The sequence below is a fragment of the Clupea harengus genome, chromosome 3, assembly GCF_900700415.2.
Source record: "Clupea harengus chromosome 3, Ch_v2.0.2, whole genome shotgun sequence".
In the NCBI taxonomy this organism is placed as follows: Eukaryota; Metazoa; Chordata; class Actinopteri; order Clupeiformes; family Clupeidae; genus Clupea; species Clupea harengus.
The window spans coordinates 6,067,836-6,089,266 of record NC_045154.1 but is presented as its reverse complement, the minus strand read 5'-3'; the positions used below and the strand labels follow the sequence as shown (position 1 = coordinate 6,089,266).

At 43.3% G+C, this 21,431-nt stretch overlaps 2 protein-coding genes across 4 annotated transcripts in view; both read left to right on the top strand.

Moving 5' to 3' along the window:
* The first annotated feature begins 337 nt into the window (after nucleotides 1-337).
* Nucleotides 338-8,685, top strand: ctcf (CCCTC-binding factor (zinc finger protein)). Of its 3 annotated transcripts, XM_012832386.3 has the most exons (13): nucleotides 446-581; nucleotides 2,030-2,146; nucleotides 2,460-3,005; nucleotides 3,183-3,525; nucleotides 3,710-3,880; nucleotides 3,999-4,132; nucleotides 4,243-4,363; nucleotides 4,487-4,636; nucleotides 4,914-5,074; nucleotides 5,240-5,422; nucleotides 5,652-5,784; nucleotides 6,019-6,225; nucleotides 6,362-8,685. In XM_012832386.3, exons 2-13 carry the CDS (start codon nucleotides 2,123-2,125, stop codon nucleotides 6,574-6,576), a joined length of 2,388 nt encoding a protein of 795 aa, XP_012687840.1. In that variant the 5' UTR covers nucleotides 446-581; nucleotides 2,030-2,122; the 3' UTR covers nucleotides 6,577-8,685. The 3 variants fall into 3 exon arrangements, with proteins under 3 accessions (XP_012687841.2, XP_012687840.1, XP_031420245.1); XM_012832387.2 differs by lacking the exon at nucleotides 2,030-2,146 and having other exon boundaries at nucleotides 338-581; XM_031564385.2 differs by lacking the exons at nucleotides 446-581; nucleotides 2,030-2,146 and adding an exon at nucleotides 646-1,227.
* A 6,780-nt stretch (nucleotides 8,686-15,465) lies between these two features.
* carmil2 (capping protein regulator and myosin 1 linker 2) overlaps nucleotides 15,466-21,431 on the top strand; it is a 46,390-nt gene continuing 40,424 nt past the window's right edge. Inside the window, exons 1-6 of the mRNA XM_031564378.1 lie at nucleotides 15,466-15,610; nucleotides 16,063-16,157; nucleotides 17,546-17,596; nucleotides 18,605-18,664; nucleotides 20,300-20,421; nucleotides 21,109-21,206. Coding sequence (XP_031420238.1) covers nucleotides 15,478-15,610; nucleotides 16,063-16,157; nucleotides 17,546-17,596; nucleotides 18,605-18,664; nucleotides 20,300-20,421; nucleotides 21,109-21,206 — 559 coding nt within the window. The 5' untranslated portion in view covers nucleotides 15,466-15,477. The remainder of the gene's footprint in view (nucleotides 15,611-16,062; nucleotides 16,158-17,545; nucleotides 17,597-18,604; nucleotides 18,665-20,299; nucleotides 20,422-21,108; nucleotides 21,207-21,431) is intronic.

Genomic DNA, 21,431 nt, shown 5'->3' with positions numbered 1-21,431 from the left:
TATGTAAGCTTTATTAAAAATATATTGTAAATGGTGTGTCTGCTGAATAAAGAGTGAAATAAAGAAAGGTATACAACCAGGTGATATCAAAATTAATATAAACGACATTCGTGTTGTCATTCGTGGTATCATATTGGATAAATTCAGCATAATCCCTCTACATCTGCTATGCCCGCATACATTTTCTGAGGATGCAATCATACTTCAGCCTATGTGATGGGCAGACACGAAAGCTATTGCATAGTAAAACACGGCCACTGGCCCAAAACAGATCTACCCCATGGCTGTTCCTACTCCCAGCGTTGGGCCATAAACGTGCAATTCAAAAGTAGCGCCCCAAACGGCCAATCCCCACAATGCTGTGTTTACAGCCCTCCCCTTCGCCACCGCCCCCCTGCGTGCCGCGCAGGCGCATCCACCGCTTCAGGCCGCCATTTTGTGCGGAGCCTACTCTGCAAAAGCGGGAGAGGATTAAAACCACCGGAGGAGAAGGACGCATTTTTACACCATCGCGGACAGAAGAAAGAACAAACCCTGGGCTTTCTGTCGAATTCAACGAGAGAATAAACAAGGGAACGCAGGTAAAGCAGCTCTACTTTCTAGAAAAGGGGGGAGTTTTGCAGGAGCTTTAATCGGCCTCTAGGTGTCACGATGGGGCTCCCAGTCCAGGCGGCTGGCGGGGGGTGTTTGTCTCCCTCTATCGTTATCGAAAATTTAGCAAAAAACATTTATAACCCAGAAGTTCGGGGTAATGTCCAAGTATTAAGTGTTATTTAACCCATATCAGTTGGCATTTCGGCGAGATTCGATATTTATCCACTTCGATGTTTGCTTGAATGTTTAGGCCAGGCGTCCATTTTCTTTTTCTTCTCTTTGTTTCCTGTCTTTCCCCACTGATAGAAACCCGCCGTTTCTACATCTAACGTTAGCAGTCCAACGTAAAGCTAGTTAGCTAACTCGGCTACTTAGCTAGGCGGCTCACAACTTTTCCACCCAAGCAAGATTTAAAGGAGTTTACAACAACTGGAACTATTTTTACAAACAGAAAAAAAACCGTACAGCATTTCACAAGAAACTGCATTCATAATCGGTTATTACACCAGGCCAACGGCCAGGTTAGCTTAGCTACTTAGCTACCTCGGTAATTTGTTCGCGCCCCTCCTAACTGAGCAAATTCAATTCAAATGCTGAGTCTTTCCTGGGTCCAGTGCTAACGTTAGCTTACAAGTAAGTTAACTGACATTGACCCAGCTAAACTGTTAAGTTTATATCACACGCCGTGAATTCAGTTTATCAGTGTAACATTTTGTAACATACATAGCAGTTGAAATGTAATTATCAAGTCACAGGCCAAGCAGAATTTCACGTTATTCAAAAAATTCTGCTAACCCGTTAGCATCTTTTTCAGTTGGCGCTAGCTTGTTGCGCAGACCGAAATCAAACGAGGAAGATGCATAGCTAAATGACCTCGATGGCCATTTTCGTTAACTTGCTCAACACGCATCCCGCTCACTCACTTGCCCTGCCCGAAGCTAGCGATCTGTTCCCGTTTGACCAGATAAAATTCCGCAAACGATGAGCTCTGCGCAGTTCACCATGCCAGTGACCGCTCTTATTGAAAGACTACCTTAAGCAACAAACGAGGGAAAGGATAAAAACGGCGGAGAGCTCCCTCTACAACCCGGCTGGTAGTGGTACAAAAACACGATTAACCAGCAACAAGAATCCACATGTCACTCAAAATGCAGTCAGGATATAGACTTTTGAATTTATTTTAACATGATTAGAACATAATTATGTCGACATTTTTAGAGGGGTTATGATCGTTCGGCATTATTTGCCTTAACGCTTAGCAATTCGGAAACTCTTAGTTCATTGATACAAGTGGAGACGTAAAGTGAAGTGCCATGAAGTCTGCATTGGTTTCGCTTTTACCTAACTGACCATTGCGTTAACGGCTTGGGTGCTGAGAATCTGATTGCTGATGACTGTCAGAACTGAAGGCCTAACACTTCTGTATTTCTTTCAGGTTGAGCTGTAGATAGAAAAAAAGGAGAGGTGAGGCAGGTAGCTCATGCAGCGGAACCAGACTTGAAGAGTGAAGCAGGTGTAGACAGCAAAGATGAAGTACACATTTTTGGTGAAGGTAAAATGTTTGTGAGGAAAAGCAAAGATGAAGAACCACATCACGTTCCTGAAAATCCAGCAAATAGTCTAGTGTGACACTGGATCCCATTTTTATCAGATGTATCTGATGTGATGAGTTCAGGAATGATCAAAACAACCTGCAGTTTGTAGTGTACATTTAGGGTAGTAATGGGATGGCAGGGAGTGTGTCATTAATGGAGGCTGTTTATTGCATAGGTTGGTTGTAAATACACCAACTCCCTTTAAGAATCGGGTACTTGTATTTCAGAAAAGCAGGGGAAAACAAACTCACCTGTCACCTGTACTCACAGGTATTACCCATGGAAGGGGGACCGACCGAGGTGGTGGAGGAGGCCGGTGACGCCTTTAAGGCCAAAGAGTGCAAGACCTATGTGCGGCGACGCGAGGACGAAGACGTCGGTGCAGATTTGCTGCAGGCGGCTGGCCTGGAGGCTGTAGAGCAGTCAGAGGAGGTTGATGCAGAGACGCATCAGCTGGTGGAGGGTGTGGTGAATGTCAACAGTAGCGTGGAGATGATGGTCATGGACGGCCTTGATCCGGCACTGCTCCAGATGAAGACCGAAGTAATGGACCCTTCTGGGGTGGCCGGAGCGCCTCATGAGGCCACGGTGACCACAGTGGACGACACGCAGATCATCACGCTGCAGGTGGTCAACATGGAGGAACAGCAGCTGGGACTGGGCGAACTGCAGCTGGTGCAGGTGCCCGTCTCGGCCGTGCCAGTCACTGCTGCTACAGTACAGGAGCTGCAGGGCACCCTGGTGGATGCCACCGCCATGCCTAAAGATGGAGAGCCTGTCATCTGCCACACTTTACCACTGCCCGAGGGATTCCAGGTTTGTGAATGTTGCTACACCTCTTCACCTCTTCTAATGAGTTGCTGTCAAGAACAGATACAGTACTATGCCTGTGTTCTGGGAATCTGACCTTTTTTTAATCTTAATTTAAGCTCAATTGTTGGTCTTCTTTCCAGTTTAGAGGTTAAGCAAAGTCTTTTTATGCTATTTCTCCAGGTGGTGAAAGTCGGAGCAAACGGAGAGGTGGAGACCGTGGAGCAGGATGAGCTCCAACCACAGGAGGAACCCCAAGCCCAGGAGGAGGGCGAGGAGGAGATCACCGAACCCCAGAATGAGGATCCCACCTGGTCCAAAGACCCTGACTACCAGCCCCCTCTCAAGAAGACCAAGAAGACAAAGAAGAGCAAGCTGCGCTACAACACAGAGGGCGAGAAGGACATGGATGTCTCTGTGTACGATTTTGAAGAAGAGCAGCAGGAGGGCCTGCTTTCAGAGGTCAACGCTGAAAAGGTGGTGGGCAACATGAAGCCGCCCAAACCCACCAAAATCAAAAAGAAGGGTAAGTTGCTTGCAGATGACTCCTAAAATAGAACCATTGTTCAGTTCGTGTACCATAAATTGTGAAAGTCTCTGACTAACTGAAATATGATCCCCTACCCTCAGTCATATATTGTGATGGTCCATTCATGAGAAGGCTACTGTCTAATTCAAACCGGACTCCCTCCTTGTTTTCCGACGTGCAGGTGTGAAGAAGACATTCCAGTGCGAACTGTGCAGCTACACCTGCCCCCGCCGCTCCAACCTGGACCGCCACATGAAGAGCCATACGGACGAAAGGCCCCACAAGTGTCACCTGTGCGGCCGTGCCTTCAGAACGGTCACTCTTCTGAGAAACCACCTGAACACCCACACGGGTATGTGCACAGCTTTCATTGACAGGCAACGGGTTAGGAGCCCGTTTCATCACTTGATTGAATTTGGGAAATATTTTCGTGAGAACGGGATTCTTATCTCGTTTGTATTCTTCGACAGGCACCAGACCGCACAAGTGCACTGACTGTGACATGGCATTCGTGACCAGCGGAGAGCTGGTGAGGCATCGACGCTACAAGCACACCCACGAGAAGCCCTTCAAGTGCTCCATGTGTGACTATGCCAGTGTGGAGGTGAGTTGTGTTGTTTGTCTGTTTGAATAAATAAATAAATACATTTCTTCCTCTATCCGTCTCTCATTGTCTGGCAATTATCTCTGACATTTGTGTGTGGTTGTCTCCAGGTGAGCAAACTGAAGCGGCACATTCGCTCCCACACCGGAGAGCGTCCCTTCCAGTGCAGCCTGTGCAGCTACGCCAGCAGAGACACGTACAAGCTGAAGAGACACATGAGGACACACTCGGGTAAGACAGTCAGCAGCACATCACTCTTCACCATCTCGCTGTCTCTGACGCTTTCTCTCTGTCTACGACCTGATTCTTGTCTGTAACTGAGTGGTTTCTGACTCCTTTTCTTAACCTGTGCAGGGGAGAAGCCCTACGAGTGCTACATCTGCCACGCCCGCTTCACCCAAAGTGGCACCATGAAAATGCACATCTTGCAGAAACACACTGAGAATGTGGCAAAGTTCCATTGCCCACACTGCGACACAGTCATTGCCCGCAAGAGTGACTTGGGTAAGATTTCACTATCCTTATGGTTTTACCATGTGATTAAATAATGGTGCACTACCTCATGTTTCTAGACCTCCTCATAGCTTAATGCACTCTTTGCCTACACTCAGCAGTCTGTCTGCCGTTTGGTTAGCTCATTCCTTTTGGTTACAGGTAATGTGTAACCTTAGGTTTCCCTCTGGTTCTTGTTAGCATTTTCGACAGTTTCATTGAGCACAGCTGTCTTACTGTCAGAACTCGTGCCCTGACCCTCAATTAACCCACCTCCGTTCCCCATCAGGTGTGCACCTGCGTAAGCAGCACTCCTACATCGAGCAGGGCAGGAAGTGCCGCTACTGTGAGGCTGTGTTCCATGAGCGCTACGCCCTCATCCAACACCAAAAGTCCCACAAGAACGAGAAGCGCTTCAAGTGCGACCAGTGCGACTACGCTTGCCGGCAGGTTTGTTGTGCTCCTCTCTCCTCTTCATCTTCATCTTCAGTCTCCTGCACACACATTCATTTTAGCCTCTCTGGACCGTATTTCTGTTTCTCAATAAGGAATGTTGGAGGACGTGATAAATATGCAAACTGAGTTGTAACTGGCCTTGCTGTATGTTGGTAATAGGAGCGCCACATGGTAATGCACAAGCGCACCCACACCGGCGAGAAGCCGTACGCCTGTAGCCACTGTGAGAAGACCTTTAGACAGAAACAGCTGCTGGACATGCACTTCCGCCGCTACCATGACCCTAACTTCGTGCCCACCTCCTTTGTGTGCACCAAGTGTGGCAAGACATTCACCCGCAGGGTAAGAATCGGGCTCTTCTTCTGACCAATGTGAAACGGGTGTGAGAAGGGTCCAGTGTTTTAGTGGCCCCTATAAGCAACATGCTCAAGAGAAGTCTGTTTTAATGGCCACCTTTACACAGTGTAAAAGCATGTGTTACTCATCTATTGGCCTCTGGTTTAATGTGAAGGTGTGTCAACTCTTGTCATCCTGTAACGCTACTGTAACTGAGTTCCTTTTCTGGTTCCAGAACACCATGGCCAGACACGCAGAGAACTGCAACGGCCAGGACACCACTGATGGAGAGAACGGGGCTCCGCCTAGGAGAGGGCGTGGCAGGAAAAGGAAGATGCGCAGCAGGAAAGACGATGATGACGACAGCGGTAAACTCCCTCCCTCCCCTTAATTCTAGGATTTACGTGGAGGTTTCTCCTTGCCAGCAGTTTTTTTTTTTTTTTTTTCCCCGGTTTAATTCGGTTCAACATTTTGGCCATCTAGCCGTGTGTGTGTGTGTGTGTGTGTGTGTGTGTCTGATATATATATATATATATAAACATGTATCGTTACATGCTCTGTAGTCTGTGCTAAGTCCACCTGTGCCCTTGTGTCTCCTTCAGAAGATCACGGTGAGCCCGACCTGGATGAAGATGATATCGATGAGGAGGATGAAGAAGATGAGGAGGCTCTGGATGAAATGGAGATGGAGGTGGAGCAGGCCCCGCCTAGTGTGCCCATCCCGGCGCCCGCCTCCCCGCCTGTTAAGAGGAAACGCGGCAGGCCCCCCAAGAACGCCCCCAAGATCACCCCCACCAAAGCACCCGCAGGTAGCCAACCACTTCACAAGGGCATACTCACTTTTGGAAACTGCTTGTGTGTAACTGTTGTGGGCAAGATGTATTGTCCTGAATGAGGATTTTCCCCCAATGGCCTTTCGATTAAGAACTGTGGTTTGTCTTGCAGCGGCAGCCATCATTCAGGTGGAGGACGAGAGCACGGGGGCCATAGAGAACATCATCGTGAAGAAGGAGCCTGAAGGAGAGGCGGCAGCAGCTGCCCCCGCAGCCGAAGTGCAAGCCGAGGAGGTCGCTGTGGAAACAGTGCAGCTGCCGGTGTCTGAGGCGGCGCCCAATGGCGACCTGACCCCTGAGATGATCCTGAGCATGATGGACCGGTGATGTGTGGCGGCAAGGACACGCGTGATTGCGCAACGTGGCGCGACTCTCACTTACACACACATGCACACACTCACACTCGCTCTAACACAAAGAGAAACAAACAGACAGACAAACAAACAAAAAAACAAACACACACGCCTCTGCTCCTGCTTTTGTCGCCTTGCCTCACCCCGCCTCCCCAGAATTCCTCAGCCCCACCCTGCACGGCTGTCGGACTTCATGCACCACTTCTTAACACTTTAACCATCACTGTTTTGTTTCTTTTCTCTTCTGTTTTACTTCAGTCTAAGCTCTGCACTTTTTTTTTTTTACTGTCGAGTTTCCAGCAGCTGTCCTGGACCTGTACGTGTGGCGGCACCTCTGCATGAAACAGCCCTTCCAACCCAATTCAGTTTCTGTTGGATCTATGAGCTTTTCTTCTGTGTGCCATTTTGTGCATGGGGTGTGTATGTGTGCAGAGTAGGTACATGTTTGTGTGTATGTGCGTGTTTGCTTGCGTGCGTATGTGCGTTGAGGAGGAGCAGGAGACCGCACACCCATCCAGACTAGTGTGTCTCATGAGTTTAGAATTTTTATTTTATTTTTCTCCGACTAACAGAAACCCTTGCTGTGACATTGCCTTGGCATCAGTGAGTTTGTTATGGCCAGGATAAGACCAGACATGATGTTGCGTAACCTTTCCTGTGACTGCTGTAAATCATGGGCCTGTAACCCTACCCTGTCATTGATCATCCTTTTAACATTTGACAATGTAACAACTTTTATCCACTGCATACACCTTTTTTCTTTTTTTTTTCCACCACTCATGTAAGTTGAATACGGGCTTTGCTGAGGTGGCTAGGCAACCATCAGATAGCCAGGCCAGGGACAGTGACATCCATTCATCCATCCATTTAAGTTTTTAAAGACCTGCAGTTTGATGCGTTGTACAAAAAGAGAAGCGGTAATCTTGGCTAGTTTTGCTTGTAAATAATTTTTATTTTCTGTTTTATTATGAACGTTTTAATCTTTTTTTTCTAGTGAATCGGTGACCTTGAATGCAGGTAACGGAAGGGACATTGGTGTTTTAACAGTAGACTATTGGAGAACGTACCGAGTTGAAACTCTTCCATGGTTTCTATAATAACTAATTAAAAAAAAAAGAAGAAAAAAAGAAAAACAGAATGCTTTAGAAGAATCATGTAGGCAAGCGTGGCTCTTTCACCTGTCCTTTTCTTTCTGTCCTTTGTAGCTTAAAAAAAAACAACTGTCACGTGTACTTAACTCTGCATTCTCAGAAAGGATCAGGCCTTGTGCGACCCAATCTTGCCTACCATTCATTGTCCACCTCTAATGTATGTGTGGAGAAACAGCGTCATCTGCGTTTCACCCAAGAAGTGAGCCGTGGTGTTGGTTTGTCTTTGCGTTTTTTTTTTTTAACTCAAGGACAAAAAGGGACACGGTTAGGCACATGCATCTAAAAAAAACACTCTGTGTTTTAAATGTACGGACGGTCTTGTAGAACCAGCTCCAGGTCTTAAATGTAAATTAAATTCTGTTCATATTTGTGAAGAAGATGCTGTTTTTTTTCCCCCTTTTCTAAGAGATTGAATGGAAGGTTGTTAGCAGATGTTTTCTAGCCCACCACTAGATCGTGATCTGTTCCTTGTCAGGACTACGTTTGTTAGGGGTGAAGTTGCTTGGAGAAGGAGACATTGCGGACAACCATTGATTGAATTGAATGATTGAATATGAGGCGTGCTTTTAGGGGAAGAATGACTGACTGTATAAAGTTTTGCCGTTCTTTTGGTAACACAAAAAACCAAGATTGGATACTGTCCTTTATGCGAACATTTCTGCTGACTTCAAAATAAGGTTTCTTCCTACATGTAATTGCATTTAAACTGCTTTTCTTTTTCTTTTCGTTTTTTTTTTTCCCTTTGTTTTGTTAAGCTCTTAATTATAGGTTGATGCATTTTGTACTTAGCTGTACTGTGTGAATTTTACATTGGTCAGAAAACCAACAATATAAAGACTTTATTAGGATTGGGTGGGGCTGAGGGCCCGAGAGAAAGGTGGTGTGGAGAATGTATTGCTGTACAGCTAATAAAAAAAGAAACTATTGGCTTAGTCTGGTGTTCTGCTTATTTGGTTTATTTTTTTAAAACACTACTACGGCACTTTGAGTTGGTAATTTGAACATGATCTTTCGCTGTAAACTACTTAAATTAATACTTTTTAGTCAGGTGAGCTGTCCCGTCTTAATTTCTCAGGGTTACTTGAAGCGCACAGTCATTTACTCATAATTTTTATTTGTGAGTCACTTGAGGTGGAGTATTATGCATTGCTTGAATTTTAACAATTTGTGTTCTGCTTCACAGCTCTTGGATTAACAACATGGGAAACCCTGCATCCCACAGGCAGGGTTCTGATGATTGCATTTGTGCAGAAAAATTACTTTAGTTTCGGTTCTGAGCCATGCCCTCTCTGTGTAGCTTTCTGTCTTAATATATCAGTTGGCCATGCCTGAAAAAAAGAACCTCACTATCTCAGAAGTTACACCAGTAGTTCCCCATCAGTTTTTTTGTCTGCAGTCCAAATCCATCTCTAGAGATGACTAAATCACCAAATATGGGCTTGCACCAAATCCTCACATGCATTACTTATTTGTGGGTTGAAACATGTGACACTTTATTGTAAGGATTGTAAAATGATGCTGCAAATTAATAATTTGTAGTTCTTTTTAGGCCCGTGTTTGCCCAGAGGTTGTTGCCATTTTTCACCAGCAGGTGGCGATCAACTCAAGAAGAGATCCAACTGTTCAGTTTTAGTGATACGTCTTAACATTTCTAGCTGTTTGTATCCTTCAATGATTTCTTTCTGTTGGTGGTTTGATCCATTATCTGGCGTGGTTCTATCTTCAGACACTTAGCTTCATCATTAGAAGTGTAAGAAACTTTGAATAATTGTAGTATTAGATTGGTTTTTGCAGCCTCTGTATAGCAGTCAACAACAAGTGACCCACTGATTCATGCTGTGAAGTCGATCTGATGGAAATTGGACGAAAGGCAACAAGTGGAAATATATGGGTTTCACATTTTTTGAGGATTAATATTATGGCTCCTATCAGTGGTGTTTCTACATGAGGGGCACTGCCCCACCAGATCCAGATGGCGCTGTGGTGCAGAAAGCTGTGCTTTGTGGCAAAATATATCTTATTTGATTTAATATGCAAAGTAGCGATTCAATTGTGAGTGTGTGTGAATAAACTAGACTCGCAAGCTTTATAGTGCTGTTTTGGAGTAATTTGATTCGGTGTGTATCTGTATGTGTGCTTGCTCTGAAATGCTGCTCTCCGCTGTCCCTCTATGCACTGTGGGGCAGCGCTGCAAACTGAAGACTGTTGCCATGGAAACAACATGCAAGCGTGATCGAGACATTGTCGCTACACGATGGTAGTCCTTTGGGGGATAGTAGCATAGACATATATACATGTCTATGGATAGTAGTCCCTCACATTGCACATGCTCAGACACAAACGGTTTACGGCATAAGGCTCAACATAATCGCGCATGCTCAGACAACAAAACGGTTTACAGCATAAGGCTCAACATCAACAGCAACATATCTGGCTTGTCTTAACGCATAATGTGGGTATATTTAATGTTATATTTAATTATGTTGTAAACGGCTAACAGCATAAGGCTCTTTGTCAACATATGAAACGAAACTGGGGAGAGACTTTTTGATCCTCCACCTCATCTGTTTTGTCCACTGTGACAACATCTTCTTTGTTTTTAAATAAATGGTCATGTTTTCAAAAAACTGGCTTTCGTCGCTTTTCTCGTGATTGAAAACGGATCTGTCGTTGTGACGCATGCGCGGCTTCGACAGCGTCGCAAAATGACGCATGCGCAATGTGAGGGACTACTATCCCCCAAAGGACTACCATCGTGTAGCGACAGACATCCCAAATTTTACATTGGGTTTAGGGGCAGTTGTAATTGTACCCTTTGAATTCTGCCTAGCAACTTGTGACCAAGAAAAAATAAATCATACAGATCATACTCAGACAGATCTACGCCAGTAACGTTACTGCTCGTTAGCTATGCTATGGCTAGTTTTCTACTGTTTTGGATCCAGCTGTCGCTACCAGATGGTAGTCCTCTACCGGATGGTAGTCCCGCACATCGCGCATGCTCAGACACAAACGTTTTACGGCAGAAGGCTCAACGTCAACATATGGGGTTGTCTTAACGCATAATGTGGGTATATTTAATGTAATATTTAATTATTAAAAGTGTGGAGACGGAGTAAGGGTAAAAGGCAAATAGTTTGTATTATGAAGAAGTGAGAAAATATAGCAGTAGGTAAAACAAATAAAGCAATGATGTGCTAGCCAATAGAACTTGACAGGGAGAACAAAAGAGGATATCCAGTATATCTTTAACTTCTTTATTATACAAACGTTAAGAACTTACAGCTGTATAGAATGACCAAACTTCTTAAAGTATACCGTCTTTCGCGAACTTCCATCAGCTTTAGCCAGCGATTGTATTCCACTGTCTACAGTGTCGCAAAGTGGCGAATGATCGGGTGTGTGCATGCGCGACTACCATCCGGTAGAGGACTACCGTCCGGTAGCGACACCAGCCTCCGTGTTTGAAGTTGCAGCCTGAAATAATTTCTGTTTATAAGCCAACATTTTATGTAAGTATTGTTCATTTGGCAGCATGATTTGTTGCTGTTATTTGTTTCAGTTGTGCCTTTCGCTTCATGTGTATGCGTGTGCCTCAAGCTTGATAAAGCAAGCAAGTTATTTGAACTATGTGTCTATCTAATCTTTTTACTTTGTTGCAATCTTTTTATCTTTGTTGCTGTATTAAAAGTAACATCTTTGTGTCGCGCTGAGCACTGAAGCATGTGAAATGTATTTGAAATAGGATGTCTGCTCCATATAGGCCTACTGCTTATAATAATCAGCTACTTATTTTTGTGATGATGACATGACGTCATACCAAATTGCATGCTAAGTAGCTATTGTACAGTTCTCAATTGGTACTGTATAACTCGATAGTCGTAATTAATTGTTTACGGGATCCTACCGGCAAATAATCGGCCAGCAAATAAATTCTGACCCATGAAGTAGCGGAATGTAATACTCCGTTGACAAATGAGGAGTCGAAACCTCACAAACGCGACACGTTCTACGACGTACCTAGCAAGTTTTACGAGCCTAGCAAACTTTTGATCCACAGTTAGATCTTTAACTGGCATGTGGCATCAGGAAGTACATGCCACTGGCAGGAGGCGGGACATGCCAGTGAGCGAACTTTAATTTAATCCTGTAAACACTTCTCGCTCAGTATTCGTTCGTGCAATTGGCTGTCAACGGTTGATGCTGCTGATTGGCGGCTCACTGGCATGTCCCGCCTCCTGCCAGTGGCATGTACTTCCTGATGACACAATCCAGTTAAAGATTTAACTCCCTCTCCAAATTGCACCACCAGAAATCTCGGGCTAAAATCGCCACTGGCTCCTATGTTACAGCAGATTCTTTCCCAGGTTGTCTAAACTCCGACGAATAACGAAATTCTCCGCCAAGGCATAGATTTTGTTATATGGGCGTGGTGAAATATTATTTTCTGACAGGCAACTTTAGAATGCGAACATTAGAAATATCATGTTCCCTTTTTTGGAAGAGCGGCACTTTATGCCTACATATTTCTGTAATTGGCTCACAACCTCCCATAACTTGTGTTATGAGTTAATGCAATTAATCTATCTTGGATATCCTGGAAGTAAACATACCCTGCCAGCCTTTAAAAAAAATGTAAAATGTAAAATAAAAGATTGCATTCAGGTTGGTCCAAGTGTTCAAATTCATCAACATAAACATACGAGGTGTGATCAAACAGTTCTGTGTGCCTATAAAAAGCAAAAACAGTACCTGATTTAAATTAGGATGCTATCTCCTTCAAGGAAGTCACCCAAATGTCAGCACACCACAGTTCAAATCGCTTGCGACGAATGTTCCTCTTCAGACCCTCGGACGCCTCAGAATGTTACAGTAGAACTCAGCCTTGACAGTCTGACCCTGGGATTACTGAATTACCTGAATTGTGGCGTGCTAGCATTTGGGTGCTCCATCATGATAATGCACACCCTCACAGCGCCTGGAAAACATACAAGTTTTCAACACGATTGGCACTCGCTGGATTTGGCTCCCTGCCACTTCTTCTTTCCCAAGATGAAGTTCAAGTTGAAGGGTCACCATTTTGACCCTGTGGGTCACAACCTCCCATATCTTATGCATTCCCCATTTGTGTAGACTAGTGGCCAAACACATCTGGTTATTTCCCTGCCTCTGGGATATACCATATACGTAGTTAGTTTGACTACACATATAGTCACTAGTAGCTTCGTGTTACACGAATGAGAAAGGAATGAAAGTACCAAACTTAGGTTTCATTTCCATTCAAAAAGAGCTGACCTCTTCTGCTCCCACAAGTCCCACCGCAGCAAGTGTGAGAATGTCAGCTGAAACATTTAACACTACATTTTTCGTATACCTAGGTCTGAAGTTGCAAATGTGTTCCATTAAAATAATTTAGATAATTAAATTGAATATGTAGCCTATCACATGTTACACGTGTTTTGACATTTTACATTCTCCAGAATGTACGAGAGATTGGTTATATCAATCTCAATAAAAAATAACGTTGGACTGTCTTGAAATCTAAGGGATTTATATTTTTACAGGCTCAAAATCACAGAAGCTATCCTGTTTAATATAATTACAGACAGTTCGAAAGCATGTATTTCAAACAGTTCTGATAGACTAAGCTACAATTATGTTTCAACTAAGCTAACTGTTTGGAACAACAGAAGAAGCACTACAGTTTATTCCTTGTAAAACTATCCACAACCCACAGCGATATTGCCATCTTACATTGTAATCTCCACTGCATGTGTCTGACCATTACTTTATTTGATTATCTGTGGGTCTCCACTCTCCAATCCTCATAAACAGGCTTCACTTTATCTGGACATTGGAGTATCATGGGATTCAATTCTCCCCTCTCATTAGGGAAGAAGTCTCTCTGCTTCTTAAACAGTCGTCCTACAACATGTCCCCTGGACCCCATTCTAACCACCCTTCTTCAGTCTTTCTCACCTGCATTTTTAATCAATGAGTCAATGCTTCACTCAGTTCAGGAAACGATCCTACATCATACAAACAGGCTCAGTTTACTCCTTTGCTTAAAATATGCACAAAACTTAGGATTTATATTTGATGACCAACTTAATTTCTCTGAGGATGTAGCTTTGGTTTAAAGGTCTTGCTGGTTCACACTGTATAATATTCGTAAGATCAGACCCTAGCTTACACAATATGCTGCACAACTTATTAAGCTACACAACAATTGCAATGCCGTTTTAACCGGCCGGCCTGCATGTGTAGTGAGACAGTTGCAGATGATTCACAACAGCACGTCTGGTCTTTGATCAACCAAAGAGAACACACCTAACTTCTCTGCTGGTCATCCTTCACTGGCTCCCTGTAGCTGCTAGAATATAGACCTACAGTATATGACAGCCACTGGATCGGCACCTGCCTGTTGCTATGCTATGATTCAGCTCTATTCCCCCTCTGGACCACTTCGCTCCTCTGATGAGCAATTATTGTCTTGCTGTCTCTCCGCAGCAAGAGATTGCTGTCAATACTTTTTCCGTTTGTGGTACTTCAGTGGTTGAATTACCTACCTAGTTCTCTTCGTTCCAACGACAACCTTGGTACATTTAAAAAGTGCTTACAAACTCACTCTTTTAGTTAACATCTGTCTAATTAGTTAATTAGCTTAAGGCCTACTCTATAGTCATAGTTTTGGTATTTGGCATTATTAATTGGTACCTAATATTGTTTCTTGAATTATTTTACATTAGGCTTATTTCTACTACTGTACTGTAACCTTAATCTATTGTTTATTGTCTTTATTAATGTTTTGTATGTTGCTTTGGACAAAGGCATCTGTTATATACTATAACCATAACCATATATACATGCACAAAAAGGACATGTTGAAAGAGTTGAATTCTGATGTAGCTTTTAACAGAGAATTTAACGTTTTGTCAATAGGAGGTACAGTTGAGAGGGGTGCACAGACCCTCAAAGGTCTTATTTTCTCAGAGTATTTTCATAGGTAAGACTAAGAGCATAACACCTTCTGCCAGAATTAAAAATTGGAAACAGCTTTAAACTGCCATGCTGCTCAGCTCTGGAACCTCCTATGTGACATCAAAGGTACTCCAACTGTTTTAAAATCTAGACTTAAAACCCAACTGTTCTCAATTGCTTTTTTGTTAACTGATTGAATGTAATCAGTCTTTTATTTTAATTATTTTCTATTTTATTTTACCTGCTCATTTGTAAAGCACTTTGTAGGCACTTACCAATGAGTATGAATTGTGCTCTATAAATAAACTTGCTTTGCCTCCTGCTACTTAATAATGAGACCAAACCTCCCACCTTAGCCATTTGAAGGACTCCATGAGAAACCATGACGACAAACACTGACACACACATTGACTAACACTATCACAACGTCAACCATTCAAATCCAGTAATCTGTCACCATATCTTTCAAGTTTCTGCTAAGAGCACAATTTTGCACCCCTTTAGTAAACCTTCATGCCCGTCATCATCACATCTCTGCTGTTCGCCATGCAGAGTTTTGTCAGGAGACACAGTCAGGTGGCATTTCACAGAGGAAGCTGACGCACTCAGCTTCACAGAAGCCTGCCTGAATCCCTGGGTCTTACGTGTAAGCTAAAGGTGACTGTGTCACTTCCTGTGTCAGGCCCTCTTGCAAACTGTGGTTTCCCTCTGAGCACCGGTTCACTGAGGTGCAGGATGTGTGTATGTATGTGAGTGTGTCTTCCCGACGTTCTACAACTTGTACGACCCGTGTTGGCCGCCCCACCGGTTCAGGCTGGCTGAAGACTGCAGCTGAAATCATGGCGCTTCATTCTGCTGTCTCTTACTCTGTTCAAGGTATGCGTCTCCCACCTGTTTCCACCAAACCACTCGTGTTGTTTTATTGCAATTTTGTCTCTTCTCTGTTCTGTCTCTGTAGCGCTTCTTGGCTGTGCCAGGCACAGAATGCCCTTATATAGGTACTCGTGCACAGTGCAATATGATTCTCACTAATGCATTGATGTTTTCTTAGTTGGCCATGTGCTATAGGTTTCTCTGGTAGAGGTAGATGGAAGTGAAATCCACTATTATGTTGTCATTTGTAAGAACGTGTGTGTGTGTGTGTGTGTGTGTGTGTGTGTGTGTGTGTGTGTGTGTGTTTGAGTGTATCCCTGTGGACGCATTTGTGTGTGCATTTATGTGTTTATTTTTTGGTGTGTTTGCATTTACGTCTGCTTTTGTGTGAATACAATATGTGTGTGTGCATGCGTTCCATATCGGTGTGTCCTCTTTCTCCCTCTGTCTCTCAGATGCCATCACACAGCTGTTGAGACCGCGCAGGGTGGAGTTTATGCGGCAGGTACTGCTCGTCCAGTCCAAAAACCGTGCCGAGAGCCGGGTTCTGGTGAGCACGCACTCATTTCTCACCTCTCAGGGATCCCCAAGTATGAGCCGCTCACTAAGCCCCAGCACAAGTGTGTGTGTGTGTGTGTGTGTGTGTGTGTGTGTGTGTGTGTGTGTGTGTGTGTGTGTGTGTGTGTGTGTGTGTGTGTGTGTGTGTGTGTGTGTGTGTGTGTGTGTGTGTGTGTGTTGGCGTGTCAAAGTGCCCCCCTGGCTTGTTTCCAATGATGGCCATGGAGACTGGAGGTCAGAGGTTGTGTGTGGGTGTGAGATGTGTGTGTGTGTGTGTGTGTGGTGGGGTGTAAGAGCTGTAAGGATGTGTAGAGTTTGGTTTCACTTTCATTTTGAGTAGACAAGAGAGGCTCCTACAGCCCTCACATAGACATGAGCTGCATGCTGAATGTCACCTTCAGTCACCTGTGTGAGTTCAGCTGTCAGAGGATTTTCTTTTTTGTTTTGTTTAGTTTTGTTGTCCTTTTCTTCGTTGTTGTTTTACAGATCACATAAACATAGTGGCAATAATTTCAAATGTTATCATATAATTTACTGTGTTTATTTTTATATATATACAAACACATCTTTCAATTGATTTCTGGTGAATTGACTGTCATTAAGTAACAAGAGTCAATATGCTCGCAAGATAATGACTTGAAGGGCTTTTAAGATTTTGTTCTCTAAAAGAATGAATGTTACCATAAAAGCTTCAGACCTATTAGACTGTGGAAATGGACAGTTGACTTGAGTAGGTTGTATCAGTAGATTCGTATCCGTATCCTGTGGCGTGGTCTTCACATCATTGCAGTTGTCTGCTTCTTTGAAACAACAGTAGAACCACTTCTCTGAATATTTGAAATAGCAGGCCTCCCACACTCTTTGACAGTAATTGAATTTGAGACATGGAAACTCATGGACCTGAAAGGTGGAGTCCTGTGAAGTTCTTGGACTTTCTGTTGACAATTGTGTAAGACTCAAATTATAAAATGTATGCTGCTCCAGTAGGTGGAGCTCTTATTACAACCACTGGGCTCTATGTACAAACAAAGGAACATCCCCAGCAAGCACTCATGTCCTGGGTGAACATTTCTTGTGCTGTGTATGCATCACCAAGAGGGGAATTGTTCAAGTCACATTCTGCTCAGTGTATTCATGCTCTTTGTACCTACTGTACCGTATGTATACATTGACTGTACATCAGACGCACAAGTTTCTCTCTGTGGGCGGTTGGGTTTCTGAACCGCAGCCTTTTTTTTCCTTTATGTTATGTGCTTTGTCTTCATCACACACACACACACACACACACACACACACACACACACACAATTGTTGTGGTTTAATACAGCTGTCGTTTTGTCTTACCTTTTCTACCTTTACCATCATCTCTGCCTTATATAGGTGATAACTCCATGGAGGGCCTATATGTTTCACAACAAGCAACCTGTAAAGGTATGTGTGTGTGTGTGTGTGTGTGTGTGTGAGAGAGAGAGAGAGAGAGAGAAAGAGAGAGAGAGTATTTGTGTGTGTGTGTGTGTTATTATTGTTATCCGAAGGAACAGTCCAACTACCCCATGAATGTGATGATGGTGTGGGGATTGAAATGAGTCACCTCATGGATGCTGAGCCCAGTCAAAGCTAACAGAATACAAACCAGTTTGACCCAGCAGAGAAATTCTCTTGGCATGAGGAAAAGATCCAGCGAAGAACCTGCAAAATTCCCTCTGCGCTGACCTTGCACACAGCAAACAGCAAAGGCCAGCAGGTCGAGACTAGTATTAACTAGATTAATTATTTCAGAGAGAGAGAGAGCGAGAGAGAGAGAGAGAGAGAGAGAGAGAGAATAATAGTCAGTCTGATTAACAGTATCAGACATTTAGTTATCCTTTCCTCAACTCAAACACTATGAGCATTCTCTTGATCTCTCTCTTGATCTCTGCAATCCTTTATGCTAATTTAATTTTGAGAGCAGAGGGAAGTAATCCTTTCTGCATTGTAGATCAACAATTGGATTATCACTGCAAAGCCTTGTAAAAGGGAGAAGTGGGAGATAAGGGTAATCTGTAAAATACCTTGAGAAGTGTAACTGACCATTAGATGAAGGATGTTTCATTAAATCAGCTTAACGAGACGAAGAACTCAAGGGTAAGTTTCACAGCTAATGTTAACAGATAACAGTGCTGATTGAGTCATTGTGTGTGTGTGTGTGTTTGTGTGTGTGTGGTCAGAGGTCCTTCTGTGTTTGAGTTTCATCTACTAATGGCTAGCCATCTCAATCTGTGAATTTCTCTCTCTCTCTCTCTCTCTCTCTCTCTCTCTCTCACTTTCTGTGTTTCACTTTTGTTGGTCACTGGCTACACCCCCATTCTCTCATTTGTTCATGAGTGATGTGTGTGTGGTGGTGGTAGTGTGTCTGTCTGGTCACACTGAGTTCCAACCACAGTCTGATTTTTTCTTTAGGTGGAAAGTTCCTTCAGTTATCTTGAAATCTACGCCATCGCTATTGAGAGCCTTGAACAGGTAACCAACGCAAATTTCCCTGCTTGCACTTTTTCGGAAAGGTTAACAAATGGTCTCTTGTATTTCGCAGTATTTAACACGGGATGCCCTGAAAAGTGTTTATTGTGTTTCATGCAAATGTTTGCGGCAGTTGCCATATTGAGTGCACGCAGTGGCCATCTCAGAGCTAGTGCCCTGAGTGTGTAGTGTAGTATAGCCCTTGCATTGGAGAGTGGCCCACTGACCTGTTTTACAGTCACATTTATGCAGTTAGCAGACGCTGTTATTCAAAAATCTCTCATGAGGTATGGTATATATTTTTCGGAGCAGAAAGTCACTTTAAAGTTTGCTGAAATTGTCTGCTTGGATCTCTGACACCTTTCATGCACTCGTTGAAGGTGAGTCTAGATGTGTTTTATTAGATAGCGCTATACATTTTTATCAGGATGTGAGCTTTTTGGGAATGGAAGTTAAGACCTTGGTGGTTTTTGCTCTAATCTCCTGAGCTTCATGGGCAGTAGAAGGACTGTATGATGACAGGCTCTTGGCGAGCTTGGTTTCTCAGTAGTGTTGATGAAGAAAGAAGACATGAGCTGATGAACTGATGACATGTAAGTCTCCTTTTTCCTGAAAGTTGGACCGATTGGTTGCAGCCAGTCTCTCTGTTTTCTGAAGAAAAAGACTAGTAATCTGTCTGTCTTAGTTCCGTTCTGAAAGATGTTGCAAACATGCTTTAGTTCAGATAAATGTTGTATTTGACCGGCCGGTCCAGTGTAAACTGAGAGCTAGTAGATCTGGTGTTGATCCATGCTCTGGGATGCCTGCCACTGAGTGCCAAGTCTTGTAGCTATAACACACACACACCATCACAACCCCTTAGCACTGGATGCATGACTAGCAAAGACATGAGTGGGTGACTTCCTGGAAAATATTTGTTGTAGTCTTTCCTACTGTGGAGGAGTTGTCGGTGATGTCCAACATTTAGTCAAGTAGAAAACTTCTGCTTAGAACATGTCATGTTGTTATAGACAGGCCAGACTGCCTTTTGCATTATCCAAATTAAGAGTTCTTAACTAATCAAGGATGATCCTCCTACCATGTCTCTCTCTCTAAATGAAAGGGATGTCATTTTGTGGTCTTTGTGGGCTGTGCAGGATGCAATCAGTTTTCCTTTATGGTAACCTGTGGCTAAACCTATGTGTGTGTAAATATTAAGGTGAAATAAGGTGAAATATTTCATGGTTTGTGTTTATATCGGGTCCTGAATATTTGCTGCACTGAACAGCATTTCTCTTGGTATTTTTTTAGTTCAGCTCAAGGCTTTTCCATGGACTTACATTACATTGTAGTGGAAAACATTTCTCCTGTTTTTGAGGTTAAGTTCAGAACTCCTGGACTGTGAAAATGTGAACAAATGCAAGTACATTGAACAGTGTGCCTAGAATATAACATGCGTTGGATAACCATAAATATTATGCCTTCTGATTGGACCTGCATCATAATGCATCATTTTAGGCCTAATAGCGAATGTATTATTTATTATTTAGCTTGGCCTTGTAGGTCTGCACACTCACACTCACAAACACCATAATACAAATACTCAAGTGTACTGGCTGTATTGCAGCACCGTTTTCTAAAGGCTCTGCTTCTCTTCAGGTGGTGATTGATACAGACAAACAAACCTACTGTCTTTCTATCATGTCAGTGGAGGATCTGGAGGCCATGGTCAGCCATGTGACTGCCTCGCTGAAGAAGATCTTTCCTGATTCATCTCCGGGGTAAGCAAACCGCCACTTGATGAATAGGTCATGTTTTCAGTTCATCCATCATGGGTCGTCACAGGCAAGATAAATTAAGTAGGAAATGGAAAAACATGACCCAGTATTTGAAATTATTTCAAAGAGAAGCCTTTTAACACCTGCAAACACATTTAAAAAATCACATACAATATATTAAATATTTTCGAGCCTGTGGATTACAGGGGTACACCAGTGTTCACAGAATTAATTGAGTCCTTAAGGATCTTAGCAGGCTGTGTTTCTTTTTCGCAATATCTTGCAGAGGAACGTATGCCTTATGGTGTGCTAGTTCAGCTCCAAGGTTATGGACATCATTTACAGGGAGTTCATGTAGTAAATTAATGTGTATATCTACCTTCGACTAGGAGATGCCTTCAATAAAAAGTCAGTTTTATTTATTTGATTTAAGTATAGCTGAATATGTGCTTTGCATTACCAATGGTACCTTGACGGGGCTGTTATAGTAATGCGTATTATATTACTAAATATTAGTGAAATGTACAAGCAATGCTATTCAGTATAATGTACCAACTTTTGAGCAGTTTAAAGTGATAACAATTACACAGCCCTTAAAAAAGAACAAAATAAGTATAGTGTAAATACTGCTGCTGGCATATCTATGTGCATGGCCTCTCACACATCAGTCCTCTGTTCCCCAACTTCCAGGAAACTGCTGAAGAAGATCCCATCAGACCTGCAGGAGAGGCTGTGGAAGCTAACCTCCAACCTTGAGGAGCATCTGAGTGGAACACAGGGGCCATGTGGTGAGTGAAGCAGAGGCCTTTTTCTTCAGAAATATGGCTTATAGTTTTCTTCAAGATGCTATCTAGAACCACTAGAGTTTTTCTATGTGGCCGCTTAGTTGAACTTTTTAAGATTTTCCGTAAGACATCTCAATAGGGTCATTTTAGAAGAGACTAGGCCCATAAGGATTTTAAACATCTCCATTTTTCTGAAAGTCTATACCTGCTGCCGTGTAATATCATGAA

Coding starts and splice junctions, on each gene's coding strand:
- ctcf (XM_012832387.2), top strand. CDS start 357: ATGCTGTGTTTACAGCCCTCCCCTTCGCCACCGCCCCCCTGCGTGCCG. Junction 582..2,459: donor GAATAAACAAGGGAACGCAG/GTAAAGCAGCTC, acceptor CTGTACTCACAG/GTATTACCCATGGAAGGGGG. Junction 3,881..3,998: donor CCACCTGAACACCCACACGG/GTATGTGCACAG, acceptor ATTCTTCGACAG/GCACCAGACCGCACAAGTGC.